This window comes from Saccopteryx leptura, chromosome 12 (assembly GCF_036850995.1).
Source record: "Saccopteryx leptura isolate mSacLep1 chromosome 12, mSacLep1_pri_phased_curated, whole genome shotgun sequence".
NCBI lineage: Eukaryota > Metazoa > Chordata > Mammalia > Chiroptera > Emballonuridae > Saccopteryx > Saccopteryx leptura.
Window position 1 is genome coordinate 4,039,918 of NC_089514.1, and position 15,057 is coordinate 4,054,974.

At 56.7% G+C, this 15,057-nt stretch overlaps 1 protein-coding gene across 4 annotated transcripts in view; it reads left to right on the forward strand.

Moving 5' to 3' along the window:
- The window catches only part of LOC136383831 (epidermal growth factor receptor), a 152,034-nt gene that overhangs the window by 114,442 nt on the left and 22,535 nt on the right, over positions 1 to 15,057 (forward strand). For all 4 annotated transcript variants that reach the window (XM_066353715.1, XM_066353716.1, XM_066353713.1 and 1 more), the window contains exons 9-19: positions 958 to 1,084; positions 1,204 to 1,277; positions 2,322 to 2,412; positions 3,698 to 3,897; positions 4,609 to 4,741; positions 7,054 to 7,144; positions 8,500 to 8,657; positions 9,533 to 9,571; positions 11,151 to 11,292; positions 12,194 to 12,316; positions 12,981 to 13,079. In XM_066353715.1, coding sequence (XP_066209812.1) covers positions 958 to 1,084; positions 1,204 to 1,277; positions 2,322 to 2,412; positions 3,698 to 3,897; positions 4,609 to 4,741; positions 7,054 to 7,144; positions 8,500 to 8,657; positions 9,533 to 9,571; positions 11,151 to 11,292; positions 12,194 to 12,316; positions 12,981 to 13,079 — 1,277 coding nt within the window. The remainder of the gene's footprint in view (positions 1 to 957; positions 1,085 to 1,203; positions 1,278 to 2,321; positions 2,413 to 3,697; positions 3,898 to 4,608; positions 4,742 to 7,053; positions 7,145 to 8,499; positions 8,658 to 9,532; positions 9,572 to 11,150; positions 11,293 to 12,193; positions 12,317 to 12,980; positions 13,080 to 15,057) is intronic.

Genomic DNA, 15,057 nt, shown 5'->3' on the forward strand with positions numbered 1-15,057 from the left:
CGCTTGGCCAGAAAGAAGTGTTCTAAAATACTGATGACAGGGGGATGGTTGGTCACCTTTCTCCTCTTTATTCTGTGCTTTCCACATTTTCTTCAAGGAACGCATCTTACTTTTTGATTTAAAAAAATAAAACAAAAAGAATGTACGCGTCGACCCTGGCCGGTTGGCTCAGTGGTAGAGCGTCGGCCTGGCGTACAGAAGTCCCGGGTTCGATTCCCAGCCAGGGCACACAGGAGAAGCGCCCATCTGCTTCTCCACCCCTCCCCCTCTCCTTCCTCTCTGTCTCTCTCTTCCCCTCCCGCAGCCAAGGCTCCATTGGAGCAAAGATGGCCCGGGCACTGGGTATAGCTCCTTGGCCTCTGCCCCAGGCGCTAGAGTGGCTCTGGTCGCGACAGAGTGACGCCCCGGAGGGGCAGAGTATCGCCCCCTGGTGGGCAGAGCATCGCCCCTGGTGGGCGTGCCGGGTGGATCCCGGTCGGGTGCATGCGGGAGTCTGTCTGACTGTCTCTCCCCATTTCCAGCTTCAGAAAAATACAAAAAAAAAAAAAAAAAAAGAATGCCGCGTCGTGTACCTTGAAGCTGGAGGACAGAGCTGTGGGGGGGGGGGGGGGGGGCAACGGGGAGGTGGTGACGGGGGTTCTCGTGGGAGCCAGGCACAAGTTAACTGGACAGCAGGCGGACCGCTCCAGCCGCCGGACTCTGGTCCCCGTGGGAAATAATGGGGCGGAGGACGCAAGTCCAGCGAGGACAGGGACCGCCTCTCTCTCTCTCGCCATGGGAGCCCCAAACCCTGCCACGCCTCCCAGCCCTTCCTCAGTGTTTGTGGAGTGAATGAATGGCAGCCTGGAGGTGACGGTTCTCACGGCCACCCCAACCTCTCTCAGCCCGCAGAACCCCCAGCCGCCGGGCTCACGTCCACACACGGGAACGGGGTTCACGCCTCCCTTCTCTCCACAGTGTGTAACGGCATAGGGATCGGGGAATTCAAAGACACCCTGTCCATCAACGCTACGAACATCAAACACTTCAGGAACTGCACCTCGATCAGCGGGGACCTGCACATCCTGCCGGTGGCATTTAAGGGGTGAGGCCCAGATGAAGTTTCTTGGTCTAAAAAAAAAATAATAATATGAAAATCAAGCTCTGCTCTGTTCACAGTTAGGAGATGGGGAAATCAGTAACCACTCTGTGACTTGTTTGCAGCGACTCCTTCACACATACACCAGCTCTGGACCCCAAGGAACTGGACATTCTAAAAACCGTCAAGGAGATAACAGGTGGGTGCTGCTCGCGATCGCGGGGACCCTCATGGGAAAGCAGGGCTTTAGAGAGACGTTTTAGACTCCTTCTCTCCTCCCTTGGCATAAAAACATTCTTCTGAACTTCTCCCGTTAACGACTAATGAGCTCTAGAATGTTCTTCAAAAAAAAAAAAAAAAAAAAAGTGATTTTCCCTGCTTGCGAGGGGTGAACACAATATGCAAAGACTCAGGTCATTCACAACTTTGTGGGTGACCGTGTCTGACCCCTTGTCCCCCAGCCCAGGCCAGTGGTCGTGACAAGCCGGTGACTTGCCTGCCTGGGTCAAGGGAGAAGGGGGTAAACTGGGCAGGAACCGTCACGTCCCTGCACCCCCCACCCCCGGCCGGCCTCAGGTTCACCAAAGCCCTGCTTCCTTCAGTCCTAAAAAAAAGGGAATGATGCCTGACCTGTGATGGCGCAGTGGATAAAGCTTCAACCTGGAAACGCTGAGGTTGCCGGTTCAAAACCCTGGGCTTGCCTGGTCAAGGCACATATGGGAGTTGATGCTTCTTGCTCCTCCCCCTTCTCTCTCTCTCTCTCTCTCTCTCTCTCTCTCCCCTCTCTATAATGAATAAATAAAACCTTTAAAAAAAAAAAAAAAGGGAATGATTTTGACCCTATATAACAAGATGGCTTTGAGGACTGGAAGGAAAGAAGGAAAACAGGCCAGAGTTCTTGTACGTGTGACAACGGCTCAAAAACGGCCACCCTCCTCAAGGTTCTGCTTGAGGAATCGACCACGGAGCCCAGCAAGCCCCTCGGGGCCACAGCGCGCGGGGGCTGCCCCCTGGGTCGGGGTGGGCGGTGGGGGCTCCCGTGGGAGAGGCAGGATGTACAGCAAGGCCTCGGCGTGCGCCGACACCTGTGTGTCACCCGACTCCGTCAGGACGACACAAAGAGTCGATCAAGCGTCCACACGTCCTGCTCTGCCACGGTCGCTTGCGAACCCCGCCCCAACCCCTCCTACAAACACAGAAGCGTCTCCGCAGCGGCCCTCTGAGCCTCCCCTCTGCCCTGCAGGGTTCCTGCTGATCCAGGCCTGGCCTGAGAACAGGACGGACCTCCACGCCTTCGAGAACCTCGAGACCATCCGCGGCAGAACCAAGCAGCAGTGAGTGGGCCCGCCGCGGCCTGGGGGGCGCTGCCACGGCCTGGGGGGACCCGCCACAGCCTGGGGGGACCCGCCACAGCCTGGGGGGCGCTGCCACGGCCTGGGGGGACCCGCCACAGCCTGGGGGGACCCGCCACAGCCTGGGGGGACCCGCCACAGCCTGGGGGGACCCGCCGCGGCCTGGGGGGCTCTGCCTGAGCTGCTCCCTGGGGGGCGCTGCCTGAGCTGCTCTCTGGGGGGCTCTGCCTGAGCTGCTCCCTGGGGGGCTCTGCCTGAGCTGCTCCCTGGGGGGCTCTGCCTGAGCTGCTCTTTTGTTTAACTTTGAAACAAGGCACGCAGAAGTGCTGCTCAGCCACCACAGGGGCTGGCCAGAGCCTCCCCCTCACCCGTGTCCCCTCGGGTGGACATCTGACGTGACCATGGTGGAGAAGGAAGCCATTCCGCCTGGGCACGGTGCAGTTGAACAGAACTGCACCTTTTTTCAGATGCCGCCCAGTTTTCCCATGATTGCCTGCGTTCTGTTTTGGGTCCAACCCAGCAGTCCCCTGATGACTATGTCCTGATCACCTTGTAGGACCCGCACAGTGTTGGGTGGTGAAGAAAATGCCCTAGTTCCTGTCCCCCGAGGTTCTGACAGTCGGGCATCTCCTCTTCCTGGAAGCCACCCTTCCTGAACATCCTTCCCCCACCCTGTTTATCGGCCTCTGCCCTCTCCCTCCGCGGGGCCCGTCCTCAGCTTACTCACGGGGCCGGATTCACACTATCTGCTCGTATGACTGTATCCCCATTAGAAACAGGGCTTCTTGAGAGCAGGAAACACACACACCAGCTACACAGAATTAGTCACACATTACCTCAAATGTTTGTTCAGTGAGGGGGCAGGTGGGTGGGTGGGTGGATGGATGGATGGCAAAAGAACCTATGACTTCTGAAGTCTTCTGTTTGGATGTTTGAGAGGTTAGAACACGCTCTCAGTTCCCAGGCAAATAAACACACAGTGAATAAAACAAGGGACCTTAAGACCTTTCTCCAGCCCCTACTGAGCCTCTGGGATTAAAGATACTAAATGAATAAGAGACTCGCTTTTCTCTGGAGGGACATAAAAAAAAAAAAAAGCACACTTGGAAATGTCAAAGGTTAACGACACATACCTTTCGCAACAGGTCTTAGGGTCCAATGGACGGCAGTAAATCTCAAGTGGTCCCGGAAAGCAAAGTGAAATCTTTGGAAGGGTGTTCCCTGTTTGTCGTTTCTCACCTCGTGCGTTTTCTCCCCTCCCACCCAGCGGCCGGTTTTCCCTGGCGGTTGTCGGGCTGGACATAACGTCCCTGGGACTACGGTCCCTCAAGGAGATCAGCGACGGAGACGTGATCATTTCAGGGAACCGCAACCTGTGCTACGCAGACACGATCAACTGGAAAAAGCTGTTTGGGACCTCGAGTCAGAAAAGCAAGATCGTGGGCAACAGGGACGAGAAGGACTGCAGTAAGTCACGCTTCGGCGGGACCGCGGACCGGCGCGTCCTGTCCTCCGATGTGGAGCATGGAAGGGCCACCCCCAAACACTGACATTACTGTAGTCACTCCTGAGGGACCCGTGAGAAGCGGTCTCTGTGTTCCTCCTCGTGACGTGACCACGGGACGTTGGCAGAACCACGTCCAGACCCTTCTCATCTCCTAGCCCCTTCCCCTTCCCCCCTGCCCCCTGCTCCTTCCCCCCCTGCCCCCTGCTCCTTCCCCCCCTGCCCCCTGCTCCTTCCCCCCTGCCCCTTCCCCTTCCCCCCCTGCCCCTGCTCCTTCCCCCCCTGCCCCCTGCTCCTTCCCCCCCTGCCCCCGGTCCTTCCTAACCTCAAGACCCTAAACGGAGGTAACGACCCCCACGGTGTCATGCTAGGGAGAGAACTGAATGACGTTCTCGGGCACAGCGCCTTGCTGGCAGACCACCGCAAACAGACCTTCCCTACCGTCACCGTCGGCACAGGGCTACCCAGGCCCAGTCCAGTAGGGAACGGGCTCCCTGCCCTTGGCCTCAAGGAGAGGGCCTTTCCGGGTCCTGGCTTCTTCCAGGCCCCCCCGCCCCGTGTGACTGTGCAGCTGAAGAGCCCAGAGGACTCAGCATGTTACTCACGGGTGCTGCCCCGGCAGTCCCTCCGGTCACCAGGCTGCCACTGACGGCCTGCGCTCCCTGTCTCCTCAGAGGCCCGAGGCCGCGTCTGTCACCCGCTGTGCTCGTCCGAGGGCTGCTGGGGGCCGGAGCCCACGGACTGCGTGTCGTGCCGGAACGTCAGCCGGGACGGGGAGTGCGTGGACAAGTGCAACGTCCTGGAGGGGTGAGGCGCTGGGGGGGTGAGGTGCTCTGGGGGGGCGGGTCCCTCGGGGGGGTGGGGGGTCCCCCTTGGCTTTGCTCGATGAAAACGAGGCGTGGGGTGGTGTGTATGAGTTTGTAGCCATTCAGTTTGAACCTTTTTTTTTTTTTAATCTTTTCCTTTGTTTTGGTTGGTTTCTTAGCCTCTGGGAATCCCGGGAGGACGGGAACAAACTCTTTTCATGACTTAATCCAACCTGGTCATTGATCAGAGTCTCTGTTTCTGAAAAGACCTTACTTTTTTCTAAGCTGCACAAAGTTCCCAAGACACACAGCATCACCGGCGGTCCACAGGGCCAAGGCCGTGGCCATCTGGCCCGTCCTTTGCGGTACCCGCTTCTCTTTTTTTTTTTTTGTATTTTTCTGAAACTGGAAACGGGGAGAGACAATCAGACAGACTCCCACATGCACCCGACCGGGATCCACCCAGCACACCCACCAGAGGCAATGCTCTGCCCACCAGGGGGCGATGCTCTGCCCCTCTGGGGCATCGCTCTGCCGCGACCAGAGCCACTCTAGCGCCTGGGGCAGAGGCCAAGGAGCCATCCCCAGCGCCCGGGCCATCTTTGCTCCAATGGAGCCTTGGCTGCGGGAGGGGAAGAGAGAGACAGAGAGGAAGGAGGGCAGGGGGTGGAGAAGCAAATGGGCGCTTCTCCTATGTGCCCTGGCCGGGAATCGAACCCGGGTCCCCCGCACGCCAGGCCGACGCTCTACCACTGAGCCAACCGGCCAGGGCGGTACCCGCTTCTCGATGAACACAGGTTGCCATCCCCCCGGTTAATTTTTATGTTCAAGAAACGCTGAACAGTGCACATAACTCGAACTATAGCCACAGACAGAGACGCGGACACTCACTCAACCCTCGTTGAGATGATTTGACATCAGTCCAAAAAAAATGAACAGTCCGTTGATTCCATGGGAATCTCGAGATGGATGTGAGCCTTTGAGTGACCACACACGCGTGAAAAAAGGACTAAGTATAAATGAATAAGAAAGGAAGGCTGATGACTAGAGACTGGCAGGGGCAAAAACTTACCGGAAAAGGGAAACTGTGTGAGAGGGAGGAGCCGCCAGGATGAGGGGGCGACAGGAAGTCTTCCTCCCTGTCCCACAGCCTGGGCCACAGTGTGAGCCCAGGGACATTCAGGTCAAGGGCAGGTAGAGAGGACCAAGTTCCATTCTCCGTAGGCGAGCCCTCAGCTGAGAGGCTCACGCACCCAGCGGAGTCGTCCGCATGCCCCCCGGGGCTGTGGCAACAGGCAGGGAACGTTGGTGCCCTCCTTACTGCCCCAGGCGGGCGCGAACCTGATGTTTCCTGTTCCGTTTCCACTTCTCTCTGGAAAGACGACGTGATGAAAGCAAGCACCTCGGTGGTGCGGTGGCGTTCCGTTAGAGCGCCCTGGTGTCCAGCAGCGCCGGGTCCCTCTGCGAGACCGGCTCCTTCTGCGGGTGTGGCACGTTAGAAGGCTGCCAGTCTGCCTGACGGGGAGGGCTCGCTCACAGGACACGTTTTCCACTGCTCACGCCCCTCACTCCCTGCCCGGAGTGAGCGCGGCCCCGCGGTGAGCCACCCGTCCGAGTTCTGTCTTCTTCTCGCCTGCTCCTGCTTCCTCCTCTATCCGATATCAGCGTCTTGTGTCACGTTGCTCCGCACAGTCTTTGAGGGACGGCAAACTGTTCCACACCTCTGCTCCGTTCGTACGGGCTGGGTCCTCGGCATCGAGCCGCGGCGTGGAAGGGCTGGTCCCCCTCTCCCTGACCTCTGCTCCGTTCGTACGGGCTGGGTCCTCGGCATCGAGCCGCGGCGTGGAAGGGCTGGTCCCCCTCTCCCTGCGGCCACCACCGCAGCCGCCGCTCCCTGCCTGCTGAACTGACTGGGCGTGGCTCTGACGGCGGACAGGGTGCCACTGAAGGGCCAGTTTGTCGTCTCTCCACTTGCTGGCTCGCCATCCGCCCTATCCAAAAACCAGCGCCTGTAGCAGAGCGCGAGGAAGGCGTTCTGATTCTCAGCGAAGTCCGTGCGTCGGGTGTGGTCGATCATGACAGCGGAGAACGTTCAAGTCTGTTTATTACATTATAGGTCCATCTCAGGTTCTGACCATTGATTGGACTTCTACTTAAATATTGTGGCGATATTCTGAGAGAGGTGATTTGTGTCACCCGAAGTCTCAGACAGTTGTCACCAGCCAGTGTTCTGAAGCTGGGTCCCCCCCCCCGGGAGGGGGGGGAAACACTGATCACTTTCCTTTCTTCTCCCCCCCCCCCCCCCGCCTTCAGCGAGCCCAGGGAGTTTGTGGAGAACTACGAGTGTATACAGTGCCACCCGGAATGCCTGCCCCAGGCCATGAACGTCACCTGCACCGGACATGTAAGCACCACCTTTCCTGTCACTCACCCACCCGTCCCGGGGAGAAGCCTTCGCAGCTGCAGGCCCTTGACGGGGACCCCGTGTGGCCCTAGAGCTGCCAAGGACAGCCACCCAAGCCCACTTCCCAGACAAGGGGTGTGCGGCCTCACGCTGGGTCGGGGGCTGCGGTTGAGTTGAAGCCCCCACACAGCCCATCCCCTCTTCTGTCGCATGGCCTCGGACATAACGCTGACGGCTCTCCCACAAAGCACGGAAGCCTGTGGCACCCTGAGGACAGTGTCAGCCCGTGCCCACTACTTCCGACGCATTTCATCACTTCTTGTTTTAACCAAACATCCTCAGGTTCTTACGTAATATTAGTGTATCCTTTTTGGAGAATTGTTTTAAAGAAAGGCCCAGCACAACTTTTTGACACTCACCTTCTTAACAACACGCTCGGTAATAAGGTTTTTTGTTTTTGTTTTTGCATTTATTCTGGAGCTGGAAACAGGGAGAGACAGTCAGACAGACTCCCGCATGCGCCCGACCGGGATCCACCCGGCACGCCCACCAGGGGCGACGCTCTGCCCACCAGGGGGCGACGCTCTGCCCATCCTGGGCGTCGCCATGTTGCGACCAGAGCCACTCTAGCGCCTGAAGCAGTGGCCACAGAGCCATCCCCAGCGCCCGGGCCATCTTTGCTCCAATGGAGCCTTGGCTGCAGGAGGGGAAGAAAGAGACAGAGAGGAAGGCGTGGCGGAGGGGTGGAGAAGCAAATGGGCGCTTCTCCTATGTGCCCTGGCCGGGAATCGAACCCGGGTCCTCCACACGCTAGGCCGACGCTCTACCGCTGAGCCAACCAGCCAGGGCGGTAATAAGGTTTTAAAGGATGTAAGCATGAGGTCAGCATTCCAGAATCTAATTCAGCACGTTACACAGTCGGGCCGGCAGCCCCCCCACTCCCCACCCTGACGCCCACCCACCTCCTTCTCGTGGACAGTCGTGCCACGTGGGTTTTCCTAAACGTACCTCGGCGCGTCCGGCTTCCCCGAGAGCCTCCCTGAACCACAAATATGATGTGTAAGAAAGTCCGCCTGACCACCACGGGCAGAAACACGCACGAGGCCCAGTCAGAAACCGTTTGGATGAGGCGAGACGCCCACCAGGGGTTAGGAAAATGTCACAAACCAGAGAGCACGGTTTCTTTTATGTTTTTAACAGCAGCCCGGTCAAGCAGGCACAATCGCAGACAAACTTGTTTCTACTCTCAGAACATTATTTGACTTTTTTTTTTCATAAGTATTAAGTACAAAGTTACTTCCATGTTGGAAATGAAACACACACACACACAGATGTATTTCTCCACCTCGGCGCAGGGACCAGACAATTGTGTCAAGTGTGCCCACCACATCGACGGCCCGCACTGTGTCAAGACCTGTCCGGCCGGGGTCATGGGTGAAAACAGCACGCTGGTCTGGAAGTTCGCCGACGCCAATCACGTCTGCCACCTGTGCCATCCAAACTGCACCTATGGGTGAGTGACGGCCTGGCCCCCGGAAAAGAACACACCACAGAACAAAACGTTCCCCGTCTGGCGAGTCCACACACTGAGAATATCTCCAGCAGTTCCGGGGGGTCCGTGAAGAGGGTCGAGACCAGAGTCAGTGGGTTCAGGGGGTCCCCATGCTCACGGCAGCAGCAGGGGCATGCCGTGGATAAAACCAGCTCCCGTGCCTGGCCATCTGGGTCTGAAATCATCACCAGCCTTTCCTTGCCCAAGACTCACGTCTTCCTCTCCCCACGCCCCTGGCCCCCAGTTGGACCAGCATGGCCCGGGAAATGATTCTGTTCTGCCCACCCTGAGAGTCCGGATCCCGCGGTGAGACTGCTCTACCCAAGTCGACATAACTCGGAAAAACGTTTCAATAGTGGGGGCCACACGCGCTCTCCTCTGCTCAGTGCTAGAGCAGTCCCGGTCACAGGGCAGATGCTCTAAGTATCTGCAGAGCGAAGACACAAGTGAATGAATGCATATAATAAATCAGTGATTAATCCCCATCCCCAAATGGAGGCGCGTTGTGGTTTTAATGGCTGGAGAGCAAGGTACCCCTTCTCCACCTCAAACTGCATTAGACAACGAAAGCCAGGTGTGCGGGGAATCGGGAAGTCCCGGAGGCGCTGAGCCTCGGTCACCCCGCATCTGCCGCTTACGCAGCCGTGACCTCGGGCGTCTTTCGGAGCCTCTGCTCCAGTTTCCTCTTGGGTTAAGGACTAAGCGAGAGAGAGCACTGCCTTACGATTGACTAAAACTGGGACTGCCTTGGGATTTCATAACAGTTCTCCAAGAAAAAAAAAAAATGCTCAAGAAGAGAATGATCAAAGTGTGTATTTCTCTTTCCATTCCCACAGCTGCGTGGGGCCAGGTCTCGAAGGCTGCACAACAAATGGGTGAGTAAGTGTGAGCGCTGGGTGTCTAACGGACCCGGTCAGAAATGACCAAACACTGTGGGCCAAGGTCATGCTTTTGCTGCATTGCTGACCGCCCTCTGCCCGGTCCGATTCTGACCTAGGCTGGGCCAGCTCAGCATCCCACACAGAGACCCCCTGCTGGCTCTGCCGGGAGGGGGGGTGCTTCCGGTGGAGGGGGTGCGGGATGTGCCCCCAGTGCCCAGCTCAGTGTCAGCTGACTCTTCCCCCCAGAATTAGCCACGATAACCGGGTCCCTCCTACTGCCGGGGAAACATTCAAAACCAAAAACGAGGCAGTTTCTCAGGGATAAAGACTTCTCTCCATTCCTGCCTCGTCACTGAGCCTAAGAGGATGCGGCTCACATTCCGTTTTTCATACCACAACCAGCATCTTCATAATAAGCGTTTCCAAGACTTGCCCAACCTGGAACCCGTCAGCGACCTCCCTCTGTTGTATTAACTTTTTAAATTTTTTTTTTCACTCACTCTTCATCGACACGCCCTCACCGTGGCTCCACGTGGAGCCCATCCCCTGTAACAAATTACGCCTTACACAACTTTCACTGTTCCCTTCGACACAGCAGAAACCGAGTATCTCCCACTGCGTAGATTAGCAAGACAGTAATTAATGCAGGAGATGCCTCTTGGACGCGCTAAGAAGAAAGCGTTGTCAACAGCATTTTCATGAAATACATTTAACCGACTAACAAGAAATTTGTAAGGAAGATGTCCCTTTTTTTTTTATGGGCAAACGATGCTACTCATTAATCTTAGACATTTGTTAACGTAGCTGTAAATGGCATAGATACTTAAGAATAACAACTTTATATCCTAAATTTGGACTCTCCTGATTCAGATGGCTTGCTCCCGGGTGAGCTGCAGAACCTCAGTTTTGAGCTCTTTGCTCTGAAATCAGACACAACCTTGTCCACGAGGTTTGAGGCTGCAAGATGCCACCCTCACCATACGCTGTTCCATAGAAGGACAGCGATGCCTTCTACGGGAACTCCTGTCCCTGTACAGCCTGCTCCGAGCTCGTTCATAAAGCATTTCACGTGGCTGTGGCCCCATCTTGAAAGCCGAGGACTCTTGGGGAGTCTCAGCAGCACTGAGAGGGTCCCTTCCCCCAGCCTGGCCAGCCGACAACGCCTGTCTCATGTTACGTGCAGGGCTAGGCTTCTAGCGCACAGAGATACATAGAAATGCACATGAAAAGCATTACGGAAGTCTGAGTTACTTTGTGAATTAATGCGATTTCTCAAATCGACAGATTAAAATATAACCGTCATCTGGAGAGGTCCAGATGAGGTCAATTAAAGATAATGCAAAGAAGCCGCTTGGGGATGGGGGGGAGGACCAGGCGTAGGAAACGCAGCCCTACAGCTCTGACCTCTTCTTTCCTTCCTACCTTGGGAAACGGCCCAGAATGTCACTTTCTGGGAGCTTTAATACAGTGGTGTCAGTGTATCAGCCTTGGCAGGAAACAGGTCAGATGCGCAGGTCAGGAAATCTGTGAACATACCTAACCTTCCCGCACATGTGTCTCCGCCTCGTTCCAGGCCCAAGATCCCCTCCATCGCCACCGGCATCGTGGGTGGCCTCCTCTTCGTGGTGGTGGTGGCCCTCGGCGTGGGCCTGCTTCTGCGCAGGCGCCACATCGTCCGGAAGCGCACGCTGCGCCGGCTGCTGCAGGAGAGGGAGGTGAGTGCGCACCTGCGCGCTCCGCGTGCCCCGCCCGCCCGCGCACCTGCCCCACGCGCCCCCTCGCTGCCCCAGACCGGAAGAGGGACCCTCCTGCGCAGACCTTTAAGATTTCCTACTTGGAATGTGCCATTGTATCCTTATGCTCCCTTTCCTGTGATGGGAAACCAGAGAGAATCTGAGCAGCCAGTTATCCGATTGGTTGCATGGTGGAACATCCATCCCGTGCAATGCGCATGCCTCTGGGATAACGTAAGCACCACGGGTTGCTAAGTTACGCACAGAGTCCCATTTAAAGGGCAGTAAGTCCCTAAGCGCATGCCCAGGGAGAAGCCTTGTGCACGGGCATCTCCTGAGCGCTGTGGAAGGGGCTGTGGTCCAGCAGGTGGAACTCTGGGAAAGGCCCTTGTCCGCACCCGCCAGTAGCTGCTCCTCTCTGAGCTCTGCCTCTGAAGGTGCTACTTCCTGACATGGTCATTCCCTAGAGCCGGTCCTCCCCTGGCATCTGTGTCCAGCAGTGTCGGAAGCCAGCGTCCCCAAGAGGAGAGACCCACACTAGCTAGTAGCATCATGACACTTGTGTGTTAGGGGGCCCAGCAGGCTACCAAAATGACACTCATATAATAATGTTCCACAACCACGTTTTCCGTGTAAAAAATGGGCCTGAAAACAGAAGTAGAAATTGGATCGGTTGGATCGGAAGGGCTCTCTGAGGACACCTGTGTGTCTTTTATGAAGTTCTTCAGAGAAGGTGGCCATGTCGCCTCTTTAGTGAGCAAGTCCTCTGAGCTGAAGCATGACCACGCCTCGTGTGCCCAGCCCTCCCTGACCCCCGCCTCCCGGTGCACATGCTGCGTGGAGACTGGGCGAGCGTCACTGTCACTCACCTGTCTCCCCACAGCTCGTAGAGCCGCTGACGCCCAGCGGAGAAGCCCCCAACCAGGCTCTGCTGAGGATCTTAAAGGAGACGGAATTCAAGAAGATCAAGGTGCTGGGCTCCGGCGCATTCGGCACGGTGTACAAGGTGAGAACTCGGGAGGCACGGCACGGATGCTCCCGGGGACGTGGGTTGGCAGGCGGGCTCCCCACGTTCTGGGTGAGGGAACCAGAGTCCCCAGCGGCCATCCGCTTAGGTCCATCCGCTCCTTGTAGTCGCTGAAAGTTGGGGTAAAACTCCAAGGTTTTTCCCAAGCTGTCGAGAGGAAATCTTTTATATTCACGATGACAAATAAGTGTTCCCTGTGAGGACTTGTACACAGACAAACATTTTTCAGACGACGGCGCGGACCTTGGAGAGGGGCGGGTAGCACAAGTGGGGTCCCGGGAACAGCATCCGAATAAAGCCCGTATCAAAACAGCTTCCTCTTAGTTCATTCTTTCCCCCATCGATCCTCTCGCATAAAAGTCTGACCCGGTATCTTAGAATCCTGGAAGAAAGGACGCACACTGATTTTATAGTTTGGACGAGCCTAGGTGTTTTATCTAACGGCTCGGCTCCCGTGGAAACACGAGAGCTGAAGAGCTGCTGAGACATGATGGCTCCCGGCTCCGGTGGCCTTGGAAGGGCGGGGCTGAGCTCCTTGTCCCTGGCCCTTCCGGACAGCGTCACGACTAACGTCCCATGTTGCATGGTTTGATGACCGCCGGTTAATGTCTCCCCTCTCTCTCTTTCGGTCGGTCGGTTGTAGGGACTCTGGATCCCGGAGGGCGAGAAGGTGAAAATCCCCGTGGCGATCAAGGAGTTAAGAGAAGCCACGTCTCCCAAAGCCAACAAGGAAATTCTCGATGTGAGTTCCCACTTTGTTCTCTGGCTGTCCACAGGCCTGGATGTCGGAGCCCACGTGTCTCGTGGCTAGTGGCATGTTGCTCTGGTTTAAACTTTCTTCGTCACCACGTTCTCAGTGGTCACCTGGCAGGTCCTTTTCTCTTGTAACTCTAGTCGGCCTAAGTGCCCCCTTCAGGCCTTGTCTTACCGAGAAGACTCCCCTCTCCCATCCTGTTATCTCCCCGACCAGGATGGAAGTGCACAGATACTCAGGTCCACGGGGGGTGGGGTAGGACTCCAGCCCGTCTCTGACTCTGAAATTCGTGGTCACCTTGCTCCATCAGGTTGTCTTATCTCTGAGGCGACATTTTAAAGGTGTCTAGAATTCATAGTACGGTGCTCAGTTGGCTCTATGAACAGTCGGTCACCCGCCTTCTGTGCTTTCTGCCAAAATGATCTCCACGTCCTTCTTCAGCGCCTGCCGATTGTCACTTTACGGAGGAGTCTCTGGAATGTTCTACAGACTATTATGTGTTCAGTTGGGCGGCCGAGCCCTGTAGGAGGGCCTTGGGGGTTTCCTCTGACAGTGGTGGGAAGCAGCATCCCGGTGGGCTGGGAAACGCCCCGGAGAAGGACTGTTCTGCAGTTTATTTTACACGTTAGAACCCAAGGCAGAGACGTAAGGAAGGGGGGTTCCGTGAAACCCATCGGTGGTGGATTCGGGGGATGGGAGGAAGCAAAGTGGGGAGACCTCTGGGATTGGATAAGACAGTAAAACGGGGAGACGGAGACCCCTGTCCCCTGTGGGTGCAGGGTGGTTGGTAGTTAACATTGTTGGCACAGGGAGATGGCGTTTGGGGGACAAGATAACAATGAGGGGCTCTGTGGTCTCGGGTTCTGGTCCCCAGGGCTGTGCCCCGAGGGGTCTGGCAGGGAAGTCTCCTCTGGCATTTCAGAGATGTGTCATCTTAGATGCACACAGACAGGGGACAGGCTCACTGCAGGAGGAGACCGACCTTTGTCAAGGAAGCTGCGGGCCCAGGACGGGACTCCCCGCCACAACCCGCTCTCGGTTACGGGTTTTCGGGGTGAGACCGTCCTGTGTGGTCCCTTTCGGTCTCTGAGCTGGTCCGGCCCACCTTGTCAGCCTCCCCTGAGCTTCTCGGGTTTAGACTGTGGCCCCTTTTTGGTCCACACTTTGGATTCTGCTGAACTTTCTCCGCCTTCTCTGAACCCTGACTAACCAGTGTGGGGGCTGAAGACCCTCAGAAAGGCCCATCCTGGCGCTGGGCAGAGCCCACCCCCAGCAGCTGCTCAGGGAGGCCCCAGGGACAAACCGCGCCTCTGGGATATCAGTTTCTAAGTTACCACAGAGTCCCTTTTAAAGGGCAGTAAGTACCTGAGCGCATGCCCAGGGAGAAGCCTTGTGCACGGGCATCTCCTGAGTGCCCTGGGAAGGGCTGGGGTCCAGCAGATGGAACTCTGAAAAAGGCCCCCCGCCAGGCGTCTGCTTGCTGTGTGGGTGATTCAACCTGTCTCTCTGGTCCCCAGGAAGAGCTTGTGGGCAAGGCGGTGAAGGCCTCCACGGTGGGTTAGGGACACAGGGTCATAGAAAAAGGCAAACCACTCAAACATCAAGGGAATGCAGTTTGCCTTACAGCCCAGCAGGACAAAGGGTAGACATGATCGTCCCCACTCGGGTCTCTAACCCCCAGAGTATATAGTAAGCAGAGCCCACAGGGGCCTTTTTAAAATGTGTTTGGGTGCAGTGAACTTTCCAGAGGCGAGCTGGCTGTACTGCCGACTCCCCTGGCAGCCCCCACCTCTCAACTCCCCACCCCACCCTCCTCTAAATGGAAGGTGACACCTTCACACAGAGAGGGGGGGGTGTAGAAAGCCCCCCACGTTGATGATATACTGATCAAACAACATTATCTTTCGTTGTAATGGTTCGCAAATTAATGTGAAGTCCTATTAACACGATGTCAGCTCCTGTTAGC